Source organism: Pleurodeles waltl, chromosome 10 (assembly GCF_031143425.1).
Source record: "Pleurodeles waltl isolate 20211129_DDA chromosome 10, aPleWal1.hap1.20221129, whole genome shotgun sequence".
NCBI classification, from domain to species: Eukaryota; Metazoa; Chordata; class Amphibia; order Caudata; family Salamandridae; genus Pleurodeles; species Pleurodeles waltl.
The window spans coordinates 999,151,179-999,178,056 of record NC_090449.1 but is presented as its reverse complement, the minus strand read 5'-3'; the positions used below and the strand labels follow the sequence as shown (position 1 = coordinate 999,178,056).

At 42.8% G+C, this 26,878-nt stretch overlaps 1 protein-coding gene across 1 annotated transcript in view; it reads left to right on the top strand.

The window, feature by feature from the left end:
* Positions 1–25,636, top strand: part of NXPH1 (neurexophilin 1) — a 453,346-nt gene extending 427,710 nt beyond the window's left edge. Inside the window, exon 2 of the mRNA XM_069211840.1 lies at positions 23,758–25,636. Coding sequence (XP_069067941.1) covers positions 23,758–24,519 — 762 coding nt within the window. The 3' untranslated portion in view covers positions 24,520–25,636. The remainder of the gene's footprint in view (positions 1–23,757) is intronic.
* Positions 25,637–26,878: the final 1,242 nt, after the last annotated feature.

The following is a 26,878-nucleotide window of genomic DNA, read 5'->3' as shown; positions in this document are numbered from 1 at the left end:
CAATGGCTACTGTCCTGGAGGGTGGCTACACTCTCTTTGTGCCTCCTCCCTGTGGGGAGGGGGGCACATCCTTAATCCTATTGGGGGAATCCTCCAAAACCAAGATGGAGGATTTCTAAAGACAGGAGTTACCTCAGCTCAGGGCACCTTAGGGGCTGTCCTGACTGGTGGGTGACTCCTCCTAGTTTTCCTTATTATCTCCTCTAGACTTGCCGTCAAAAGTGGGGGCAGTGGCCAGAGGGGCAGGCACCTCCACTAGCTGGGATGCCCTGGGGCGCTGTAACAAAGGGGGTGAGCCTTTGAGGCTCACCGCCAGGTGTTACAGTTCCTGCATGGGGAGGTGTGAAGCACCTCCACCCAGTGCAGGCTTTGTTCCTGGCCACAGAGTGACAAAGGCACTCTCCCCATGTGGCCATCAACTTGTCTGGTTGTGGCAGGCTGGCAGAAACTGGTCAGCCCACACTAGAAGTCGGATTGGCATCTAGGAGGCATCTCTAAGATGCCATCTGGGTGCATGTTAAAATAAATTGCACACTGGCATCAGTGTGGATTCATTGTGCTGAGAAGTTTGGTACCAACCTTCCCAGATTTCAGTGTAGCCATTATGGAACTGTGGAGTTCGTGTTTGACAGACTCCCAGACCATATACTCTTATGGCTACCCTGCACTTACAATGTCTAAGGTTTTGCGTAGACACTGTAGGGGCATAGTGCTTATGCACATATGCCCTCACCTGTGGTATAGTGCACCCTGCCTTAGGGCTGTAAGGCCTGCTAGAGGGGTGACTTACCTATGCCACAGGCAGTGTGAGGTTGGCATGGCACTCTGAGAGGAGTGCCATGTCGACTTAGTCATTTTCTCCCCACCAGCACACACAAGCTGTGAGGCAGTGTGCACGCACTGAGTGAGGGGTTCTCAGGGTGGCATAAGACATGCTGCAGCCCTTAGAGACCTTCCCTGGCATCAGGGCCCTTGGTACCAGGGGTACCAGTTACAAGGGACTTATCTGAGTGCCAGGGCTGTGCCAATTGTGGAAGCAAAGGTACAGTTTAGGGAAAGAACACTGGTGCTGGGGCCTGGTTAGCGGCGTCCCCAGCACACTTTTAATCAAAACTTAGCATCAGCAAAGGCAAAAAGTTAGGGGACAACAATGCCAAGGACGCATTTCCTTACATAAGCCAATAAGGGATTAGGCAATTTTAACATGTTTTAAGACAGTGCACTAGTATGCAAAGGAAAAAAAGGGGGACCCCCTCACCAAAAGGGGCATTTTCTCCCATACAAAGGGAATGGTGGAGAGATGGGTAAATGCCTAAGAAGCAAACATGGGTTTCTGGTATCAGGTGCAGCTGTCGGCCCTCATGAAAAGTAAAAGGAATTAAAAAGCAATAAAAATATAGCAAAGAGGGAGAAGGGAAGATAGTGAAGAAAACAGTACATTACTATATTCTAATGAATTCTGAGAACAATTTAAATAATACTTCTCTCACATCAGCAGTGGAAAGATACAAGACATCTAGTTTAAAGGTATCAGGTGTAGCTGTCGGCCCTCATAAAAAGTAAAAGAAATTAAAAAAGCAATAAAAATATAGCAAAGAGGGAGAAGGGAAGATAGTGAAGAAAGCAGTATGATACTATGTTCTAATGAATTCTGAGAACAATTTAAATAATACTCCTCTCACATCTGCAGTGGAAGGATACAAGACATCTTGTTAAAACACAGTGAGCCCATGGGCAGGAGAAACACAAAAATAAACATGAGAGCTAAAGACTCAGGAGGAGGGAACTAAGAAAGACAAAAAAAAACATAAATTCGTGAGCAAACCCAAAGCACACTCTAAGGGCCAGATTTAAGAAAAGTGGTGCTGTACCCAGTGCAGCACCACTTGCCTTGCACCACTTAGCGACCCCCTAGTGCCACCACGTGTGTGCCAAATCTAAGATACCATGCACCATAGCGGTAGTTAGGGAACTACCATCAAAAACTTTTATGCTAGTTCGGAGCTTTGCAGGATTAGCTTAAAAAATGTTGACGCTAATCCTGCAAAGCCCAGTGAGGCCCATTGTAAACAATGGTGTGCCTCCTTTTAATGCCTGCTCTGTGCAGGCATCAAAAGTGCCCAAAAAAATGATGCAAAGAAATTTCTTAGATTTCTTTTTGTCATTTTTGTGCCCCCCGCCTTAACAGGGGAACATCCCCTATGCATACATTATGCCTGGCACAGGCATAATGTAATTCAAAGGGTTACAAAGTGGCACAATGCATTGCACCACTTTGTAAATTTGGTGTGGCAATTTTAGCCTCGTTGGGCCACATTAGCTTAAAAAAATGATGCTAATGTGCTCAAGAAGATGCTAAAGACTCTTAAATCTTCCCCAAAGTCTGTAATGGATGCAGTTAGTCTCTTTGCCAACAGATGGGTGAAGCTTTGTTAAGGCAAGCCCTGAAAATATTACCTTTAATGTTTTTTTTTAAAGGTTTTGAGCAGCATTAAGTAAACGTGTTAGTGAAATCATTGCGGGAGCGACCTCAAGGGGTCTGGCATTCCAGGGTGGAATGTTGCAACTTTCTTCATATAACAGATGTCTTTGTTATGCTGGGAGTTTTTGCCCAGCAGAGGGATACAATTTCCAACATTTCTGTGTTAGAGCACCATGGTTTCAATGGCAGTCTAGCAAAGAGGGGACAAGCTTCCCTAAGCTGTGTGAGACATTCAGTACCATGTCTGGTAATGTCATGGCTGCCAAATAGGTGTTTCTCTTGGAAGAGTAAACTGTGACTTTGCCATTGGGAACTTCACCTTCAGCTGCCATTTATTAAGGGTGGCACAAAGCAGAGGAGGACGGATGAGACATCCTCTTCTTTGTGTTGGATGTTGTGTTGCTGCCCTCTTGGATGAAGCCTGTATGGCACTTTATTTTTCTTTCTCAGTGTGGTAACCACTCCGTACAAGTGCCCACTTCTCTTTTTACATTTCTGCTTAGTATGTACACATCTTCCACAGGTATACGACATTCTCCACTGTGAATTATTTGCAAAAGATAGGCAGGCCCAACGGCAAGTATATTTTTCAAAGTATGCCATGAATTTGAAATCATTGATCCTAGTTTGTGTCATGTGGTGGAATATTCATCCCCAAAACTTTGCACTTTCTTTTTTCACTTATAAGTAACTGCTATCTGGACTTTGCGCTTTCTTTCTAAAATGGCTCAGTTCCAAGTATCTATTTGGTCTTAACTTGTGATCTTCACACTCCAAATGACAACATATGTACTGCTGTTTCCTCCCTACATCCCAGCATAATATATGTGATACAACTGGTAAAATACTCTAGTGGTGACATTTTAGCACACAAAGGGGTAGATTTATAGTTTGATTTATTGGGTATTCTCTCACAAATGCAAAGGTTTGAGCAGGGGCAGTTTAACCACTACCCAACTTGCTATGTCTCCTCTACAGTAGTTATTTGGATTCTGACCAGACTGATGAAGGATGGATTATTCAAGTCTAGCACATACTGGACTTACTCTTGATTCCAGCAGTGCATGTCCTAGAATAAGGGATTATTAGGTGGGCATATAAAATGGGATTGAGGACTTCTTTGAACCATCATTGGCTATGCTGGAAATTGCAGTAGTACTGATGGTTGCCTGTTATGTTATGGTATGCATATTTGTACAGTACACAACTCATCCAGAATGATATCCTGGTGCTGAAGCAGGAGCTCTATGGGCAGAGCCAGTGATGTGCTAGGCGATGAGCCAGGTCTTCAATTTCTTGAGGAGCGGCGGGTTTTCCAGGCTTTAGGAGCGAGGTACAAGGCTGAGATGTGGTAAAGTGGAATTATTTTGAGGAACAGGAAATGGAGGACTTTCGTCCCTCTACTTTAAAAAAAAAAACACGATCTACCTCCCATAACCCCAATGTTTTTTTAACTTTTTTTGAATAATGTTCTTCCATTTCCTATGTATTCACTTCCTCTTTTTCTAATTGTTTCTTGTGCTGATAGTAACATTTCTATCTATTCCTGTACTGCTCTAGTTCTGTAATAGAATCACAGTTTTACACTTTTTGCTGCGGACCTATGGTCATTCATGGGCAAGAATGTTGACCTTTAACACATTAGACATTTATCTAGCCAATGTTTTTAGGAAGTGTTTATTTTGTGATGATATTGCTACCTTAACATCACTGTTACTACTAATAATAATACGAATGATACTATTACTACAAAAACTAATTGCATTTCTACTATTTCGACTACTGTATACCATCCACTGCTACTTTTTTACTATAAGTTTTTTTACTACTGCTCCTTCCACTACTACTAATGTTACTATGTCTTCTACTACCTTTATTGCTTTGACTTCTACTTCAGAGAAACTATACTATCACTACTATTAGAAGCACTTCTACGATTATGCTTTAAACATGTTGCTGTTAAAGCTCTCCTAGGATTAAAATATGTTGATCACATTTCCAATTCACTTAGACTACTTCACTGGTTTACAGAATTAAAGACAATTATTTTGTCATGACATTGTATAGCTGGTTGTCTGGATTGGCACAATCTGTTTTATTTAGCAGACATACTGTGCATGTCTCAGTCAACAAAATATATCTGCTAAAATGTGACTGTCGGGGTGCACATCAGTGCATCCCTGAAGCCAATGAAAAGCCAGACAGAGCAGCCAGGGCACGATCCCCAGCACTATCCGAGTTTCTAATAGGGCTGTACTTCCAGTCATATCAAGAAGCTCAGATTAAGATGAGTCTTCCCCTTTTGAAACCTGTCCTTAGTTCTCCATCTGGCTCCTCATTGGCAATCACGGCTTAGTGGCCCAGCACCAGATTACTGCTCCACTGCTGCCATTAAGCCTCTGAGTTGTCAGCTAAGTAAGCAAGTTAAGTATTATATATATATATATATATCGTGTAGAAGGCGTTTGCCGAAATGCGTTGACATTCTGTGCAGGAAACTGTGATTTAATTAAATGGAATAAAATTGATGAAATTCAATTCATGAATACTCCTTTTGTCCTCACGAGGCGGTTAAGGGATCAGTGCAGCCGTTTGGTGGATATCGTTGTCATCTGTTGTGGATTATTTATATATATATATATATATATATATATATATATATATATATATATATATATATATATATATATATATATAAATGTTTGATGGCATGTGTAGCTGCAGATGCACATGCTTTGCATAAGTTCGCCATCTAGTGTTGGGCTCAGAGTGTTACAAGTTGTTTTTCTTCGAAGAAGCTTTTTCGAGTCACAAGATCAAGTAACTCCTCCTCTCAGTGATAGTGCACATGGGCATCAAGCCCTTTGTTATATTGTTTTCTTTCTGCTGTTGGGTTTGGACATGTTCCCTCTCGCTCCGGTAGATCTTGGTTCGGTACTATCTGAACTACTCTATCTTTCCTTTAAAGGTTGCTATTGTTTTTGAACCCGTTTTCCATACTACGTTCATTCAGATTGTAGCGTTCGGATCGATTAAACGCCCTTTTGGGTGCTTGTGCCCCTCTTGCGCCTTCTCAGGGCTACTGTGTCACAAGCTTATGGATCAGACTCCATGTGGATTCAGCCCTCCGTGCCATGCTAAGTTCTCCTACACCGACCAGCACTTGCCGTGTAACCTCTGCCTCTCTCCGGACTACAAAGAAGAAACCTGCAAGGTGTGCCGATCCTCCCGCTCCAAGAAGATTCTCCGGGATCGGAGAGCACATCGGCTGGAGATGGCATCGAAGTCGACTAAATAAACTCCCAACATTTTCGGTGAGGAACAGGCACAGACTGTGGTTTCCATCGACTGTTACTCAGAAGAGGACAGCCAAGTTATTCCTGTGGCACAGTACGTGAGTACGCCAGCCCCTTCCCATCTCCAAAAACATCTAAAAAAATCAACACAAATGGTCTTGGGTCCACCACTGCTTTCCGGCCATGATCTTGCCCGAAAGTTACATCTTGACAACCGGCCCTTGGGTTTGGCATCGAAAAATACCAAAATGCGTTTGACTGAGCACAGTGCCACGCCTGTTTCGGGATCGAATCGCAAGGTGGAGGCTTCCACTTCAGAACCGAAACGTTTGCATACCACCTCGGAGCCTCAAAATCCACATTTTTGGCCCAATTAAAGCAGTCAATCACCAAGTCTTCGGAGCACACAACTATAGGAAGCAGATATATTACAAGGAGAAACCAAAGACAGTACAACAGTCTTCTCCACTGCAATTTCCTGTGCTTCCCACTTCTCCATCACCTCAAACTCCACTACCACCACCTTCACCTACAGAGTATTCTATGCAATCTCCTGTCTCTTCACATGGGGATTATATGGGCAACAATACTTACAGTGTAGATCCATGGCATGTATATGATTCTGACCCTATCCCATCTAAGGACCGTGATCTATATCCCACTAGGCCATCTCCACTAGAAGACACCACAGCCTATAACCAGGTGATTGCTAGAGCAGCTACATACCATAATGTGCAGATCCACTCTGAACCCATAGAGAATGACCTTCTATTCAACACCCTATCCTCTACACTTAAACAATACCAATGTTTGCCAATGCTACCAGGCTGCTGACGATATTTTTAAAGAGCCAACAAAGGCCAGAGAACTCACACTAAGTGTGAACAAAAAATATAAAACCGCACCATCAGATCTACTCTTTATAACACAACAACTACCACCTGATTCCATTGTTGTCAATGCAGCTAGATAGAGGGCAAACAGCAAGTCCACAGGGGATGCTCCTCCCCCTGATAAAGAAAGCCACAAATTTGATGCAGCCGGCAAAAAAGGGGCTTTTTTAGCCAGGTTGGACGAGATGCAGGAGTTCCTCCAATATCTCCCTATGGAACACCAAAAAAGGGCACAACAGGTAGTGTCAGAAGGGCAACTTATTGCCAACAATCAAATTAGATCTGCCCTAGATGCAGCAGACACCGCAGCTAGGGATATAAATACTAGCGTTATGATCAGAAGGCATGCTTGGTTGCGGTCCTCAGGATTCAAACCTGAGATACAACAAACTGTCCTTTATATGCTGTTTAACAAACAGCAGCTATTTGGACCAGAGGTGGATACTATCATCGAAAAACTAAAAAAGGACTCAGATAAAGCAAAGGCCATGGGTGCCCTTTACAAAGCACGTTTTCGCTGGACTTTTCGCAAGCCCCAATTCAGAGGAGGTTTTAAACCCCAAACATCAGTGGCCTGTACGTCCCAACAAAAACAGAGAAAACAGTATTATTCTAGGGGATCCTTCAGAGGATCCTATAGAGGATACAACTTCAGAACTAGGGGCAAATCCACTGCTACAAGAGGTGCCTCCACCTCATCAAAACAGTTACTTTCTCTGCATCCCCAGACAGCACACATCTCCTTTGGGAGGAAGACTGAAACATTTCCACCATCATTGGCACAACATTATATCAGATCAATGGTTACTGTCAATTATCCACAATGGTTTTTGCCTAGAACTCATCTCCACTGCACAAAATATTCCCACTTGTTCACACAGGCTTTCTCCGGCAACACATTGTTCTGCTAAACCAAGAGGTAGAATCACTTCTACTCAAAGGTGCAATTGAGGTAGTACCTATCACTCAACAACGAACAGGAGTATATTATCTATACTTCCTCATACCGTCAATCTCAGACCAATCCTCAATATCAGACCTCTCAATCAGTATATTCTCTCAGAGTATTTCCACATGGTCACTCTTCAGGATGTTACAAAAACAAGACTACATGACAGCATTAGATCTAAAAGATGCTTATTCCATACTGCCATACATCCAGCACACCGCAAATACTTGAGGTTTGAGATAGCAGGCAAGCACTACCAATTCAAAGTGCTACTGTTTGGAGTAACAACAGCACCAAGGGTAATTACCAAATGCCCAGCAGTGGTTGCAGCATACCTCAGAAGACAGTATATACATGTCTTTCCCTATCTGGACGACTGGCTCATAGAAGCCAGCACCATTCAAATCTGTCAACAATACACACAATACACAATCAATACCCTACAAAATCTAGGGTTCACAATCAATTACCAGAAGTCTCAACTTCAGCCAGTGCAAGTACAACCATATCTGGGAGCAATTCCAAACACTCAGTCAGCATTAGCCTACCCAAACCCACAAAGTTTTCAAGTGTTCCACAGTCTCAGATCTCAGCTACAACACAATCAAGCTTTCACAGTAAGGTTTATTGTAAAACTATTGGGGATTATGGCATCTTGCATATCAATAGTGCCTAATGCATGTCTAAACAGCAGCTCTATATGCCACGAACAGATGTACGCTGGGCAAGTTACATTTTCTGGTTGATGGCATGTGTAGCTGCAGATACACATGCTTTGCATAGGCTGAAAAGAAGTCCCCTCCTAAAATAAGTGGTGGCTAGCCTTAGGAGTTGGAGTAGTTTGAAATAGTGTTTTAAGCACTGCTTGACCAACACAATATATGATTGAGTGAAAGTGTGTTTGAGAGTGTCAATGAGATTGAAAGTGAGTGAGCATCTGGGATTGAGAGTGTGCATGAAAAAATGAAAGTGGGTACGAGGGAGTGAGGGCAGGAGCGTGAGTGTGTTAGAACGAGTGATTGGAGGTTTTGAGAGGGACTGGAAGTGAGTCAGGGGTGTAGCTATCAATGGTGCAGCAGGGCCAGTTGCATCAGGACTCAGAGTCGATGAGTGTGTTTAAGTGTGTTAGTGAAAATGAAAACCAGTGAGAATTAGTACATTTGTGTGTGAGTAACAGTGAGTGGGAGTGAATGTGAGTAAGTGAGAGAATGTGGGTTAGAGTGAGTGAGGGGAAGAGAGTAAATGCGAAAGGGAGTGAGTATGAGTGAGGCTAATTTTGAAAAACATGGTGTGAACTCCTGGCAGGTGTTACACCTTACCACTTTCAAAGATCACCAACCGCCTGTGCCAGCAGCACAGCTTAATTGGAGGTCTCTAAGACCAAATGCAGAAAATAACGGGTCCTTGCTTTCAGAGTGGAGACCACTCAGGTATGAACAGAATCCCATTAGAATTTTGATTTATATTCAACCATTTCATTTTCCTCTAAAAAAGGCCTTTGACCTGGATCTTTACACTATCCGGTACTGTAGATGAATATGAATTCCATGTTCATTATCTCTTTTTCTCTAAAGTGCCAAGTGACTCCTTATAAGGCAACGTTTGTGCTGAAGAATTAACTAATAACATTAATATTAATCACACATACTACTGTTATTTCTAAGATTCTATCAACAAGTTATATAATAAATATAAAAAATGACACCTCTGGGCATTAATGATCACCCACAATTTTACATGGGGACATGAAACACTGAGCCCAAATACACACCAGCCTTTTGCTAGAGACCAACAATGTGTGCTGGTGGCAACAGTTTCCCACCCATCATGGCCCGGGGTTATTCTTGGAGACTTCAGCAATTCTTGGAAAAGGCTCCTAAGGATCCACCCCTCATGTAGGGACACTAACTATCCCCTGCCAGTCCAGAAGAGGAAACTCAGTGTGGTGATCCAGACACCAACAGGCTTATGTGACTGGTCATGTCAACACCAAATAGGGGAATGCAATTCTTTACATAAATAATTAAGTCTCGGTCCACAAGATTGGCCATATAAATTTGCAAATATTAAAACAGTATTTGCATATATGATCTGCTTCTGAAAAAATAAAAATTTGGCATGAAAACGAATGACAAATTGAAATACAACTCTAGTTGTTTGATGAGTCATATATTCCTTGTCTAACACATTACATCATGGAAAACAACCAATTTGTTAGAAAAACTACACAATTTACCTCAAAGCATTAGATGATAGTAATGAAAACATTTAAATGTAGTAGATAACTTTCAGAGATGCACATTCTAGCCAAAGATTTGCTATGTGGGGGCAACAAAATAATATTTGACCACCTCTAGTCACCATTGTTTCAAACACCCCTCTTCTACCTCCGATCAATTATAAGAAACATGAACCATTATATGACAAGGCAGGTACCAAACGTAGACTAGAACACGGAGAAAAGGCTGATAGAAAAACTGTTTTTTTATTCTGCTGTCATTCTGGGAGCATCCATTTCAATGCGACAACACTGCAGCAACACCCACACTCGTCCAAGAGGCTGAATACATAGTTAAAGAGCCCTTTGAGAGTCCAGCAGGTACCAATTTACTACAAGATATTTGCACATAAAAATTCTGATAGGAGACAAAAAAAACAATAAACTAAAGAGCTTTCTGTACCGCACTGTATATTATAGCTATTCCTTACATTGATAAGCAGTTCAAAGCAGCACATTCTAAAGCTGGCTGCCATTTATCAGTTGCTGTGACATGAAAGCGGTTATTAGAATAGAAAATGAGAAAGAAGGTCTCAGGGCCAACTGCATGACTCGAAAGCCTCAGACTCTCAGAAAATCAATGCGAGTAACAATCAAGTGCATTTGTTATGTCAGATAAAGAGTGGCTCTCGCATCAAATCAGAGCCTCTTCGCGTACCAGCTGCGCTGGCTGCGAGGCGCGCATTTCTGAGCCGGCAACCTGCGCACCAGAAACCTCCGCCGCGCGTGGAGGCGCGCGCCACATTGATGTGCCTTGAAAAGGGAGCTTTTCTTTCTAACATGCTTTGTGGTTTTATGCCATGTTTGGTGGGGATTTGTGACATAATCCTTCTTAATGTATCCCTATGAACCTCAAGAGTAAAAAGAGACCTTCTGTGCAGACAGAAAGTGACTGTGAAGGGCACTGGGAATTGCACTGCTAACATTGCAATAGCAAGGGGGGGGTGGCAATAAGAGGTGAAAGGCACATTATGAATGGTGGAGGAATTAATGAATTCATTTTGTTTTTAACTATATACCGGCAAGGTTTGATCCCCAGTAAAACAAGCATTTGCAATGCAATGGGTCTCGCGTTTGCTCGAGGTCGAGCTATTAGCGTTGTAAATTCCTAAGTGGATTTTTCTTGCCAAATGAACTGAAATAAAAAGTAAAACAGTTGACATAAGCGAGCCGATTCAAAGCGCTGCCATGAACGTGACGAGAGAGACACAAGGGAAAAGAAGTTTGCTTGCATTCAAAGTTACAGGTAAAAGTGCAGTTATCCATGTAACAGGGTCGATGGCCAAGGTGGTACCAAAGCCGGACGAAGGCGGGACAGACATAAAGTAGTTACCATTTAAAACAAAGGATTTTTGAAAGGCAAGCCCATGAACCAGTGATAGTGATGGGCGTGTGGCGGGCATGGTTAAAAGCCCAGATACATACCAACACGTTGGAAAAGCAGCGCTTGCGCGCTGCTAGGTTCATCCTAAAAAACTCTAATAAAACTAGTATAGGGACTTCAATACTATCACTATGTGGATTAAGTAAGCCATGTCTGGAGACTTCTTTGTGGTCTTCATTTTGAAACACACCACGCCTCCTCAGTAATTCTTTGTCTAGTCTATTTCTCCCACTAGAGATAGTTTATGGGAAGCGGTGTCTTTCCACCAGGCTTGGCAGTGTCACAGATTCTCAAGCTTGTGATACTACAGTGACAGCAGTGTACCATACGAGCCCCAGTACTCTCACAGCCTGTAGCAGCCCAGTACTATGATGAAGAGCATCCTCCCTCACTCAGGCGTATTATGCGCTGATGTCGTCAGGAATGGTTGCAATTTTGGATGAGTTTTGATTCAACATTTGCACTCCTTGGCACCGGGGATGCAAAGTTTCCAGTCTGCCTGGTGTCAGATATGCAAATTTGCAGGGTGCTTATATGTTACACTTCCTAGACCCATGAGTGACTTTAGGTGACCATTTATTACAAAGTTAAGTCATTGACACAAGCAGAGAAATTCCATGCACCAATAGTAGAAATCTCTACCAGTTGTAGAACCACTGCCCCATAGCAGAGAACTTGCCTTAACACTAGCAGTGATTATCCCAGCAGCACAAATTAACTTTATTGTAGCCTCTCGCACTATCAAAACTCTACTGTCAGCATTGTTTTACTGAAGGTCGTTTGCCACCATCACTCGCTTAGTAAAACCATGGACACAGTCCCTTTCCAAGAAGGTGCTTATATCTTGTATTGCTAGGGTGCCACTGACTTTCTCGTCATAACTAAGAAGTACATCATACTTTGGAAACATTAAAAAACGAACTAGCAAAAGAGCTACCAATTTGAAAATCAAACAAACATTTGCAGAGAAATGGGTCTTGCGTTTGCTTGAGTTAGAGCTATTAGTTCCTCACTGGATTTTTCTTGCCACATAAATTGAAGATGAATCCGTAAAGCCGTTGACATAAGCAAGCCGATTCAAAATGCCATGGCCGCCATGAGCATGAGTGTGAACGAGAGACACAAAAAGAAAAAGAAGTTCACTCGCAGTCAAGCATATCGGCATGTAACAGGGTCTATCGGCAAGGCGGTAACAAAACTTCCCCAAGGAGGGTCGAACACAAAGCATTTACCAATGATAGCAAAGGATTTATGAAAGGCAAGCCCAGGAAGGAGTGACAGTGATGGGCGTGCGGTGGGCGCGGTTAAAAGCCCACAGGTAAATTACAACATGTCAGAGCGCTTGCGCGCTCGACCTAAACACACCTCAATGGGCAGGATGAAGGAGAAAGACCAGAAGTCCCGAATGTACCACCGAAATCCTTCACTAAACTTACATACAGAAATCTTTTATTGGTGTTACTAGTTCATCCAGTTCATGGTTAATTATTGCATTCTGTTATTTGTAGTCCTGCATCTAAGATGGCAGAAGCAAAACTACAGTAAAAGGATGCAAAGAAAAAATGCCAAAACTCACGCCTGATGACATAATACGAGTTCTTTACAAAATGAAGATTTTAATGAAAGTGCTTACACAAATCGCTGATGCTTTTGTGTGCAGGGGAAGCAATTTTCTTCGTTCATTTAAACAGATTTTGAATATTATTGATGCATAAAATATTTAACTGATGTGTGCGCACACACACTTGAAGTTTTATTCTCCTAGTGTATAGATCTGGCACAGATTTTAATCCAGACGTAGTTTGCTATTGTTTCCACGTTCCTATTGACAATGTCTATTTGACCAAATCATGGCAGAGGGAAAGATAAGCTCTAATTTTCCATCCAAATCGTCATGGTTTTAAAAGACTATGGGGTTTATTCCAACTTTGGAGGAGGTGGTAATCCGTCCCAAATGTGACGGATTTACCACCAGCCGTATTACGAGTTCCATAGGATATAATGGACTCGTAATACGGCTGGTGGTATATCCGTCACTTTACCGTCACTTTTGGGACGGATTACCACTTCCTCCAAAGTTGGAATAACCCCCTATATAGCAAGTTAACATACAAAGCATTCTGCAGTAGCTGACACATTTCCTGGCGCCCCCCTTTATTGTCCGATGTCCAGTGATGATTAAAGCTGAATATATATTTGAATGAACATGATAATAAGTTTAAGATGTCAGGAGGCCCTATTTCATGTGTGGCACCACTTGCCAGGTCTGACATTTAAATCCACGCCACGGTGAACTCTGGGACTTAGTTTGGCTTTTCTAATAGGCGTTTGAGCACCCAATGTGCAAATAGATGTAGACTGCTAAGGCTTTCTCGCCACTAGCCAAAGGTGTCAAACATGACAGAGCCAACTGGCCACTATGATAATCAAAGTCACTCACTTGATATAGTAAGAGAGGTCAGCTGGGCTTCTAATGCGGCTCTGGGAAAGAGGTGGCTCCGTGTTGTGTAGTTACCAGCTGCCTCCATGTCAGTTTGCCATATTAGCTTTCTGATGATGTGCTTTCTGTTTGGAGATGATCATGTAGTCAACTTCAATGCTGGCACTGGCTACGTCTGGGCAGGCAGGAAATGAGGAAGACACAGAGGGCCATCATGCCCATCCAGGAGAAAGATGGTCCATAGTTCTACTTCAGTGCAAAATGTAAATGGACAGACGTGTAAGTCTGCCTGAGAGCACAGCAGTCGGGTCACTTTCAGAACCTTACTCAGAGGGGCAGGTGGTGCCAATTTACATAAAGTGCCAAATCTCTCAAAGTCACAATCAGAGTATGCTCACAGCTGCTGCTATAAAGCACGGTGTGGTAAAGGATCTGAGGCAAGGGCGCTTTCCTTGCTAAATGCGAAGCAAACCAGAGCAGCAAGGCTGCTACTGTGAACATAATGCAAGAGAATCCAAGAATCCAGCACCCATGGGCAGAGGCGGATGAGACGCTCTCCAAGGAGTAGGTAGTGTTTTTCCTTAAATTCTGCTAACTTGCTGAGTGTAGCAAGCTGGCGGACACATTTTCCGAGGCACAGACAGATTAAAAGAACACACTGTCAAACTGCAGTGTCAGTGCACATTCCAATTTCAAGGCAAAATTACCCAGCACAGATGTAAAACTTACCCAAACTAGTAAGGAAAAGTGCCCAACATCAGAGCATTTTATATGAGTTAGCCCCTGACTTTTAGTTTCTTCTTCATCTACAATAGGACACCTGAGATCAGATCTCAAATGTGGTTCAAAAAGTAAAACACATTAAAGAAAAGCATTTAGACATCAAAAGCCTAATCTGTGTTGAACTTTATATGGAATCGCATCTCATTTCCTTTGTTCGTTTAATTTTTCTGTTTACTGCTGTCCTAGCCCTGTCTCATCAGCTACACAGATATTCTGTATGCTATATGTTTTTTATTTCTTTGAGATTCGTTAGGCAGCTCATACATATTGTATTTAAATCCAGATATAAGACAAATGCACATGAATGTGGCTATTAGCAGGAAGGTATGCGCAAATTGTTGTCAGTGTACATCTTGTAGCCTTACCGCCCCTCCTGGTACTTGAAGTCAACCAGAGAAAACCTTCTCTCCAACCACACATAAGTTGAGGCTCAGAAGCATGTGCATTCATCGTCATGATGTTATCACCAACTGTAAACATAAGACTTAAACAAGACTTATAAAACTGTTGGAGCGGTTGAAGGCCAACTGCTTCCATTTAGATCTGCATTGGATCTTTCAGAACCATCCCTTGCTCCTCAGTCTGTTCCCAAGCCCAAATCTACAACCTCTTTGAAGCCAATCCAAGGCCAAAGCAAGTCATTCTCGATCCTTCTCAAGTCTTTTCCATCTCATCCACAGTGGGCGTTTAGAGTATCGCTGTCACGTTGGAATAACCAATATAATCAAGAATTATTTTTGGGACTGCAAACTCTTGTCATCCCACCTAAAGCGCCCGAGGCATCTCCCTGCAGAATCACATGCTTTACAAAATGAACAAGTAAATAGAGCTTTTGCACGTGAGATTGGGAAAGTACAGTCAGTGTGCAGCAAAACTTTGTCGGGACATGCACATTTGCTGTAGGTATTTGTGGTAGGTAAAAATATATCTGTTGTACAAAGATCGATTTTGATTTAAATGTACAATACGATACGGTATGCCCCCTGAATATTGATCCTAAAATATCAATGCGACATAATATCGAGGACAAAATATATATTTTTTAAACTATTGACAATTGAGATTTTCTATACCTAACTCCACATATATGTTTCAACACGATACGCACATCTTCATGGTATGTAGATGTGGGGTTAGAAATAGTAAATCTTTACTTTCTTATATGCACTTAACTTTTGATATTGTGTCCCGTGATATTCTGTCCTTGATATTCTCCTACCATGATATTCAGTAGTACAATCATAAAATACCTGGGCCCTCCCCCTTTTGGTGCATAGCTAAATCGTTAACACTGCATAGGGACAAAATTATAGCCTCAGCCTCTCTCGTTCTGTTTGACCTCTCTGCTCCTAGTATTAGATCAGCATTGCTCTATCATTAGTAGCATAGCTTTGCTGACTTCCAAACACGTTTTTCCTCAATCATCCGGTAATGACATGTAGTTGCTAGGCTTTAAAGCATCAATATTAGATGGTGCCTCCATACATATTTAAGTATTCTGTTCCTCTTTAAAAGTTCACTTTTGAAATTGCTTGTATTGAAAGTGCTGATTACAAATGGGGTGTTCATTGTCTTTCCATAATGGGAGATTTTTGATGTCTGTAGGCTCCGACAGTTCTCTTAAGCTGCTCGGAACCTATAGGGATAGCTTGGAAATTTTGAAATTTGCTCCTCTACGACAACTCCCATGTTTGTAGAAAAATCTGCTATTCTGACAAAATCTCTGCATCTGTTAATGTCATTTGAATCACTGAAATTTAACATATGCCTTTACAAAGAGTTTGGTTTGTGCATCTGCGTTAATATTAGGTATATTTAGTATATTCAGTTATATATTATTGTATATTGTTTGCTGGCTTTAGCAGATGGTCTGCCCATTAAAGGGAAGCAGAGACTCAAATCCACTTGCAGAATACTAGATTTTCAGCAATTCCTTTGATTTCTGTCAGAAACACCACTTTCGGTGAGTGGAAAAGTCTGTCTGCAAATCAGAAAACTTTCAAAAATGGAACTGGTCAAGGTGCCGTTTCGCTTAAGACTTGCCGTCAAATAGTGCTTTGTGGGATACCATTACAGGGAGTGCAGAATTATTAGGCAAGTTGTATTTTTGAGGATTAATTTTATTATTGAACAACAACCATGTTCTCAATGAACCCAAAAAACTCATTAATATCAAAGCTGAATATTTTTGGAAGTAGTTTTTAGTTTGTTTTTAGTTTTAGCTATGTTAGGGGGATATCTGTGTGTGCAGGTGACTATTACTGTGCATAATTATTAGGCAACTTAACAAAAAAAAATATATACCCATTTCAATTATTTATTATTACCAGTGAAACCAATATAACATCTCAACATTCACAAATATACATTGCTGACATTCAAAAACAAAACAAAAACAAATCAGTGACCAATATAGCCACCTTTCTTTGCAAGGTCACTCAAAAGCCTGCCATCCATGGATTCTGTCAGTGTTTTGATCTGTTCACCATCAACATTGCGTGCAGCAGCAACCACAGCCTCCCAGACACTGTTCAGAGAGGTGTACTGTTTTCCCTCCTTGTAAATCTCACATTTGATGATGGACCACAGGTTCTCAATGGGGTTCAGATCAGGTGAACAAGGAGGCCATGTCATTAGATTTCCTTCTTTTATACCCTTTCTTGCCAGCCACGCTGTGGAGTACTTGGACGCGTGTGATGGAGCATTGTCCTGCATGAAAATCATGTTTTTCTTGAAGGATGCAGACTTCTTCCTGTACCACTGCTTGAAGAAGGTGTCTTCCAGGAACTGGCAGTAGGACTGGGAGTTGAGCTTGACTCCATCCTCAACCCGAAAAGGCCCCACAAGCTCATCTTTGATGATACCAGCCCAAACCAGTACTCCACCTCCACCTTGCTGGCGTCTGAGTCGGACTGGAGCTCTCTGCCCTTTACCAATCCAGCCACGAGCCCATCCATCTGGCCCATCAAGACTCACTCTCATTTCATCAGTCCATAAAACCTTAGAAAAATCAGTCTTGAGATATTTCTTGGCCCAGTCTTGACGTTTCAGCTTGTGTGTCTTGTTCAGTGGTGGTCGTCTTTCAGCCTTTCTTACCTTGGCCATGTCTCTGAGTATTGCACACCTTGTGCTTTTGGGCACTCCAGTGATGTTGCAGCTCTGAAATATGGCCAAACTGGTGGCAAGTGGCATCGTGGCAGCTGCACGCTTGACTTTTCTCAGTTCATGGGCAGTTATTTTGCGCCTTGGTTTTTCCACACGCTTCTTGCGACCCTGTTGACTATTTTGAATGAAACGCTTGATTGTTCGATGATCACGCTTCAGAAGCTTTGCAATTTTAAGAGTGCTGCATCCCTCTGCAAGATCTCTCACTATTTTTGACTTTTCTGAGCCTGTCAAGTCCTTCTTTTGACCCATTTTGCCAAAGGAAAGGAAGTTGCCTAATAATTATGCACACCTGATATAGCGTGTTGATGTCATTAGACCACACCCCTTCTCATTACAGAGATGCACATCACCTAATATGCTTAATTGGTAGTAGGCTTTCGAGCCTATAAAGCTTGGAGTAAGACAACATGCATAAAGAGGATGATGTGGTCAAAATACTCATTTGCCTAATAATTCTGCACTCCCTGTATATAGACATTGGGAAGTAAGTGGTGTAATACTGGGTAGGTGGAGTGCTCCACATTTGGTTGAACTCGTACTACTCCAAAAAGATTTTGCTTCTATATCTTAAGAGCACTGCACTCTTAAATAGCCGTATGGTGAGGTTTACTGCTATATAAAACTCCCTAATAAATGAAAAAATAAACAAACATAAATACATGAAAAATAAATAAAGATGTTGATACCCTTCATAAATACTGAATTGTATGTATTTTAAGAGGCAGTTGGATAGATTGTTTTTGTTTTCCTGAAAAGCACCAATTTAAGAACGCTGGTAACGGAAGTAGTATTAATGCACGCAGCACCCCACAAGAAATGGGGTATCTAGTTGGCAGTTAGTTTGCACCCTGTCCAAGTAGGGATCCCACTTAAGTCAGGGTCGGGGAGCCACACACCTAAGATAACCCCTGCCTTCCCGCTTGGTAGCTTGGCATGAGCAGTCACACTTATCTCAGAGGTAATGTGTTAAGTATTTGTACCCACACACAGTGACACAGTGAAAACACTACAAATGGACAGCACACCAGTTTAAAACAATAGCCAATATTTATCTAAGTAAAACAAGACCAAAATGACAAAAATCCAACATGCACTTGCAAAGATGTAATTTTTAAAGATTAAATCCCAAGTAAGCCATTAAAAACAAAATAGCTCCAACTGGTGATATCACGGCGTTGTGACGGAGTCGTTCCCAACAGTCCGACGCCACTCATAAGGGAGTACAGCACCAGTCACGGAGGCACATGGACCCCATGTACAGTACCTTAGAAATGAGGCAGAGTCAAAGACGTGGCTCCAAGTCAGGGATGTGAGGTGTCTCTGGAACCGGTGCGGCGTCAGTTCAGTGCTGCTACACAGGAGGTGAGGCATCAGTTTCTTACTGCTACGCAGGGGAGGGGAGACGTTGGTTCGGTATGGAGGCAATAGAGGTGAGGTGGCGTAGGCGGCGAGGCTGCGGTTCTGTGCTGCTACACAGGAGGTGAGGCATCAGTTTCTTATTGCTTTGCAGAACAGGTGAGACATTGGTTCCTTATGCAGGCAATGGAGGTGAGGCTGTGTAGGTGGTGATGCGTCAGTTCCTTACAATCTGGCTGGGTCGATGAGTCCGGCAGTCAAGACACAATGAGGTGACTCTCAGGCTCACGGTCACACCACAGGCACTGTGGTGGAGTCGGGTGTGACGGACGTCGGAGACACAGCATTCAGGACTCAAAATGTTGTGGAACTTCAGCTGCGCTGCAACAGTGTGAGCCTGTGGTGTCGGTCACACTCATTGCACTTCAGCGTGGACCACGGCTTTGGGTGCAGGCAGTGGGGTTGAGTCAGGCAGCGGTGCCGGTTCTCGAGTCGTCCGGAGTTGGTGTCCTGGTTCTTCTTGTTTTTACGCCAGATTTCACTCCCAGGGGCCCAGGAACTGGAGTGGGCACCACTTGATAAGTCAGGGTCCTCATCAAGAGAACAAAGGGGCTGCCAAGTGAAGTCTTTGATATCCCTGAGACTTCTTAACAAGAGGCAAGCTCAGTCCAAGCCCTTGGAGAAACTTCACAAGCAGAATACACAGCAAAGTTCAGTCTTTGTCCTCTCCAAAGCAGAAGCAGCAACTGCAGGCCAACCTAGCAAAGCACACACAGCCAAAGGGGAGTACTTCTCCTCACAGCTATTCAGCTCTTCTCCTTGGCAGAGGCTCCTCTTGATCCAGAAGTTATCTGGGAAGACCCATCAGGATATGTAGGGCACACCTCAGTTCCCTTTGTGTGACTGTCTAGAGTTAATTTGCAAACAGCCCAACTGTCATCATGACCCAGATGTGTATTTCACATACAGGCAGAGGCACAGAATGTTTAAGCAAGAAAATGCCCTGTTAGACCTGGCATCCTGGGTGTGGTCTCCCCTGTCTTATTTGCCCCTGCTTCCCATGATTTGACTGTGTGCTGGACTCTGTTTTTGCTGTTTTTGGGACTCTGGGCATTTTGCCACGGCTGACCAGTGCTAAAGTGCAAGTGCTCCTGTGTAAAATGTTTGTGCAATAGGTTATTCCATGATTGGCATGTTTGATTTACTAGTAAGTCCCTAGTAAAGTGCACTAGAGGTGCCCAGGGCCTGTAAATCAAATGCTACCAGTGGGCCTGCAGCACTGGGTTGTGCCACCCATATTAGTAGCCCTGTAAACATGGCTCAGACCTGCCACTGCAGTGTCTGTGTGCAGGTTTAATCTGCCAATTCAACTTGGCAAGTGTACCCATTTGCCAAGCCTAAACCTTCATTTTTTATATATGTAAGGCACCCCGAAGTTAGGCCCTAGGTAGCCCCGTGGGCAGGGTGCAGTGTTTGTTAAAGGTGGGACATGTACTGATGTGTTTTGTATGTCCTAACAGTGAAATACTGCCAAATTCGGTTTTCACTGTTGCAAGGCCTATCTCTCTCATAGGTTAACTTGGGGGCTGCCTTTAAATATGTTTAAAGTGCAGATTCACTTAGAAATATGGGTTTGGTGTCTCTGAACTCACAATTTAAAAATACATGTTAGTGAAGTTGGTTTTTAGATTGCTAGTTTGAAAATTCCACTTTTAGAAAGTAGGCATTTTCTTGCTTTAACCATTCTGTGACTCTGCCTGTTTGTGGATTCTCTGTCTGGGTCAGACTGACAGTTGGGCTGTTTGTGAATCTCCTTTAAACAGTGACACAAAGGGAGCTGGGGTGTAGCGTGCATACCCTGATGAACCATCTGATCTGGAGTGGAGGGAGGAGTGGTCGCTTACATCTGAATGGGCTGTGCCTGTCCTCACACAATGCAGTCTCCAACTCCCTGGTGTGTGTCTGGGGCCTGGCCTGGGCAAGGCAGGATCTTGTGAACAACAGAGACTTTCCTTTGAAGTTTGCCTACTTCAAAAGCAGAAAGGGGTATAAGTAGTGAATCCTAAACCCCAGACTTTAGATCACTTCTGTAACCAAGTGGAACCTCTCCCAAGGAGAAGAGCTGAAGAGCTGAGAAGTGTGCTGCCCCTGCCTGTGACTGTGCTTTGTGGGCTATCTTGCAGTTGCTGCTTCTGCCTGTGAAAGGGGACAAAAACTGGACCTTGTTGTGCATACCTGCTTGAAGAAGAATCTCCAAGGGCTTAAACTGAGCATGCCTCCTGTTTTGAAGTCTCAGGGCCATCAAAGACTTCCTCTGCCAGCACCTGAACTCTCTGCTGAGACTCCTGCCCTGCAAAGTGGTGCCCTGTCCAGTCCCTGGGCCCTTGAAAGGTGAAGTTGGCAGACCAAGGGCTGAAATCCACGCACAGAAAGTTGTGCGGGGAAATTTTCAACGTACTTACTTACTTAATTTTCAAAGTACTGACTTACTACTAAATCAATATGCCAATCATGGATAAACCAATTACCAATACAATTTAGATAGAGTACTTGCACTTTAGCACTGGTCAGCAGTGGTAAAGTGCCCAGAGTCCTAAAGCCAACAAAAAAAGGTCAGAAACAATAGGAGGAAGGAAGCAAAAAGTTTGGGGATGACCCTGCAAAAAGGGCCAGGTCCAACATCATCCTATTGATTGCAGGCATGAAAAAGTGTACAATTCCTATCTGTGTCCTATCAGCATCGCCATGCTTCAATTCTGCAGTGGAGAGGCTGCCATGCCAAATTAAGCTTTAGATGCTTTTGATCGATTGCCAAAAAGTGTAACAAATAGTGGAATGTGTCTTGTTCGGAATGTAATCCAAAAGTGAGAAACTTCTTGCTCTTGAAGTTTCCAATCTTTTGCTAATACCCACTACAAGAGAAAGTTGAAGGAAATATTACTTGAATGCCATAACACATATAGCTCTCGATTCACTTTCAATACCAACATTGTATTTTGCTCAGATGCTACTGCGTATACTTGTTTCTTTATCACCTCCCACCTTCACGCTTAAGCAAAGCCCAAGTATTCAAAGTTTTTCTGAGAAGACTCTTTCCCTGATCTACCCATGCTCACCCATATAGTGTTGGCCTTGTATACCCATATAACGTCAAAAACGGCTGTTAGCTTGAATTTTCCACTCATCTACCACTGTAGACTGCCTAGAAATTAAACCACAAGGTCAGGATGTTTTACCGGGAAACAAAAGGTACCATCTACAACGGCAGGGCAGATTTGTCTTTCTCTTTTCTATAGCTCTCATTCTCCCTCATACATCTCCCTTCATGATTCTCTTCCTCTGTACCGGTACACTCGCTGCTTTCTCCATCCATCTTTTGCGGTCCTACCTTTAATGTTCTCCTTTTTATCTCACGTCTTCCTCTTCATTTGGGTTCAATATGCACTGCTTTCATTACCCTTCTGTTTTCCTTCATCACACCTCACCAGTTATCTTCTGTATGATTCCTTCACTTTACCTTACTGTTCTTTGCACATCAATCACCCAAAGAATGCCTACCTAGCTCATAGGATGCCTTCCATGTTCCTGCTCTCTTCTTGGCCAGTGCACGTTCTGATGTTTTCTTCCTCTAATTCTGTGCATGTTTTGGGAACCTGTCCTGGCTTCCTCTTTGGTCTTTTCTCTTCCAATTAAGGGGCATTTTTAAGAAAAGCAGCGCTACACACAGTGCAGTGCCACTTTTCTTGCACCCTTTAGTGCTCCCTACCAACACTATGTGTGCGCCGTTTTTAAAATACAGCACACCATGGCGCAGGGTAGGGGACAATAGCATCTTTTATTTTGACGCTATTGATGTACTCTGCGTGAGTAGTGACAACATTTTGCCACTACTCCTGCTGAGTGCATAGGGGCCCATTGCATTCAACTGCATGCCCCCTTTTAACGCCTACTCTGGGCAGGCTGTAAAAGTGCCAAAAAAATGACGCAAGGAAATTTGTTAGATTTCCTTGCACCATTTTTTCAGCCCCCCCAAATGGGGGAACACCCCCTTTACGTACGTTAAGCCTGGCGCAGGCATAATGTAGCGCAAAGAGTCACAAAGTGGTGCAATGCATGCATTGTGCCACTTTGTAAATATGGCATAACATTTTTGGCCATCTAACGCCAAATTAGCATGAAACAATGACACGAAGGTGATGTTGGATTGGCACTAGGGGCTTTTAAATATGCCCCTAAATTCATTAATTTAAACTAATCTCACCTAATATTTTAAACACATATATTGGAATTATTTTTACTTTACTTTCTGAAATCTGAGCAAAGTGTCACAGTAAATTAACTTTTTTATTTAGATATTTGTGCTAGATACTGCAGTGTATATATAGATTGTTGAATGTAAACTATTGGGATACTATGATTTGTCTTTTTAAAATCCTGAAAGGACACGGTTTCCGCTCTTACTAAATCCTTAAAGTACATGATACTTGCTTTTACTATGTGTAGGAACCATTTAAAATCCAGTTTTTGAGAAGTGTTGCTTGCTGGAAGGTCAATATTACTATATGTAATGGCTGGAGCGCCAAGCATAATTTCATAGATCACAATATCCAAAAAAGATATTTGATTTGATAATTATTCTATTTTAGCTCATGGGAGTAAATATGAATATCCACTACTCCTGATTGATCAATTCTAAAATATCTTTCTTTTTTCTTTTCGTTATTTCAGGTCTCGTGTGCAAACTTGAAGAACAGTGGGAAGTCTGACCTTTTCAAAACAGGAAGCTCCAAATCCACACTAAAGCATATATGGACAGAAAGCAGCAAAGACTTGTCCATCAGCCGCCTCCTGTCACAGACTTTTCATGGTAAAGAAAATGAAACGGCTTTGGATCTGCGATACGACACCCCGGAACCTTACACCGAGCAAGAGCTCTGGGATTGGCTGAGGAACTCGACGGACCTGCAAGAGCCGCGGCCGCGGGCCAAGAGACGGCCCATCGTCAAGACGGGGAAATTCAAGAAAATGTTTGGATGGGGCGATTTTCATTCCAACATCAAGACAGTCAAGCTCAATCTCCTAATAACTGGAAAAATTGTTGATCATGGCAATGGGACGTTTAGCGTTTACTTCAGGCATAATTCCACAGGTCAGGGGAACGTCTCGGTCAGCTTGGTGCCCCCTACTAAGATAGTGGAGTTTGACTTGGCACAACAAACAGTGATTGATGCCAAAGATTCCAAGTCATTTAACTGTCGCATTGAGTATGAAAAAGTCGACAAAGCCACGAAGAATACGCTCTGCAACTACGACCCTTCGAAAACGTGCTACCAGGAGCAGACCCAAAGCCACGTGTCATGGCTCTGCTCCAAGCCTTTCAAAGTGATCTGCATCTACATTTCATTTTATAGTACCGATTATAAACTAGTACAGAAGGTGTGTCCTGATTACAATTATCACAGTGACACACCTTACTTCCCTTCTGGTTGACAATAAACTGTGCAAAATACTGGAGTCCAAGGAGTAGCAGAGGTGCAGTGACAGGGCTGGTACCCCCACGAAGGAAGCCACTTCTTCTGCCTGGAATGTGCCTGCATCCTTGCTTGTGCCAACTAGCTGACAAGACAATTATGTGGCAGTGAACAAATCTGTATCAGTTTATTCCTAGTTAATGCCAGTTATTGGTCTATCCAATGTGTTAGTCACTATCCTACTAAGCAGACAGAGAGATCTACTCTGAGATTAGTTGTATTGAGAATTATGGTAGAAAGGTGTCTTTCTGATGGATTATGTTTCAGAATCACCTAGACACAAGGATTACCACTATGGAAAAGTACTCCAAGACCTGTTTACATTCCCAGTGGTTATTCACCACGTTCCTTCAGTACCATCGGCCCGGATTACACTTGCTTAAGAGTTAAGGATTGTTGATTAGGGATATATTACCAAGACACTGTTTGAGAACATCCCTTATGACATAAAAACAAGAAAGCAAAATATAAAAAAGCTTTCTTCTAGCACATGTAGGCACTCTCAAGGTGGCTAGGGTGGCACATTCTCTGTCGATGAAGTTTGTCACTGATAAAGATGAGCAAACATTTGAAATTTACACACAGGCAGACCCTGGGATTTCTGTGACCTTTGTTGCCCTTTGCCGTTTGAGGGCACCAGGGTGATCTAAGCTGCCGAATACTGCCAAGCTATGTTAGAAGGGAAATGCTTGTTAGAGATCCTGTAAGTTATAAGTGGCTGACTTATCTTTATGACAGTGTAATGTAACAAATTCAATATACTAGTCTTCATTTGTATGAATGGTTTGTATTGTATATAGTTTAACCAGTGTCACTTGAGCCGCTTATTAATATTAACTTGTAATTGTCTCGCTGCTTGTTATTGGTTAAAAATACAAACAAGGAAATGAGGAGTCCATTATATCAATGTATCTGTAAACACCATTGAGAAGGACAGAACATGTACAAAACATTTATTCAGCTAAAGTATTGTTGAAACCTATACATATAAGACCATTACAGTCTGTATTTAGATATTTTATTCCTGGAAAAGGTGAAATGTACATAGAAATAAAATCCTTAAAGTTGAGTTTCAATGGTTGTAGATAGTGTTCTCAGAGGGTCTGTCTGGATACACACTGTATGCTACTTTATGAAGGTGATGTATGACAGAGGGCATACTCAAAGAAGCTCATCATGGAACCTACTAATAGACATAATCAGTCTATTTTTAGTTATCAAAATACGGAACCACAGTGATGTAACAGAAAATGATGCCCCTCCTGAAGAAAGAGTCAAGGGGTCCCTAAAGTTCCGTATTTCACAGATATTCGTTGACCTTCGGCTGAATGGGGCCACTAGTAGGGTTGTGTCCGCCTGCCCAAAACTACTTATAGCACGCAGTTGGTGAGAACTGCAGCCATTTTCTGGACTTTCTGAATTCACAATTTAATTAAAAGAGGATGCATTTCATGCAAAGGCTTGCAGGCATCGTATGTATAAGATTTTTGACTATCACCAGCACAACTGCAGAATACGACAGCCGGATAGAAACTGCTTTTCTCGTCAATGAATCTTTAAATATGTCACATGCTGTATCGAGCAGGCACTTCTCATGGACCGAAAATGACACGTCTGCACGTTGCACAAACGTAAGGTGCTATGATACACGGCAGGAGGGCTAACTTGAAGAGATTTAAACTCTTGTGACCAGCGTGCTTCACACATGAGGGGAATGTTTAACCCTTAAACGGAGATATATGAGGGTTGAAACACAGATGTAATCCTCAGACATTTGTGGATTCCAAAACTAAGGCCAGAGAAAAGAAAAAACGTGCAGGGGTGGGTGGAGCAGACAAAGTAGATATTTTCCTTGCACACACTATGGGGGTCATTATGAGTTAGGCGGATGGTTTTTACCGTCCGCCGAACTTCCGACGGGGAGGTTGCCGCCACACAGGCTATCTCCTCACCGGCCCCATTAGGAGTTTACCTCTAGGTCAGTGGGCAGAAACCTGATTTTCTGCCCGCTGGCCTAGTGGGAAACAGGCTACAGCATTGTCTTTGGCTCGTAATCAAGCTGGCGGCAATGCTGTAGTGAGCAGGGTGCACCAGAACCCTTGCAATGTTCACTGTCTGCACCAGTTCTCTGCCATCCTTTTCATGGCATTGGTACGGCCATGAAACTGCTGGCGGAGAAGGGGGTTGTTATTATCAGTGCAGCCCTGCCCTAGCGTATTAAGACCGACACCACCTTCACACCGCCGGCATCTCCAATCCTGGTGGAGCTGGCGGTTCCCTGGTGGCCCGACTGCCAGGGTTGTAATGTGGCGCTCGGA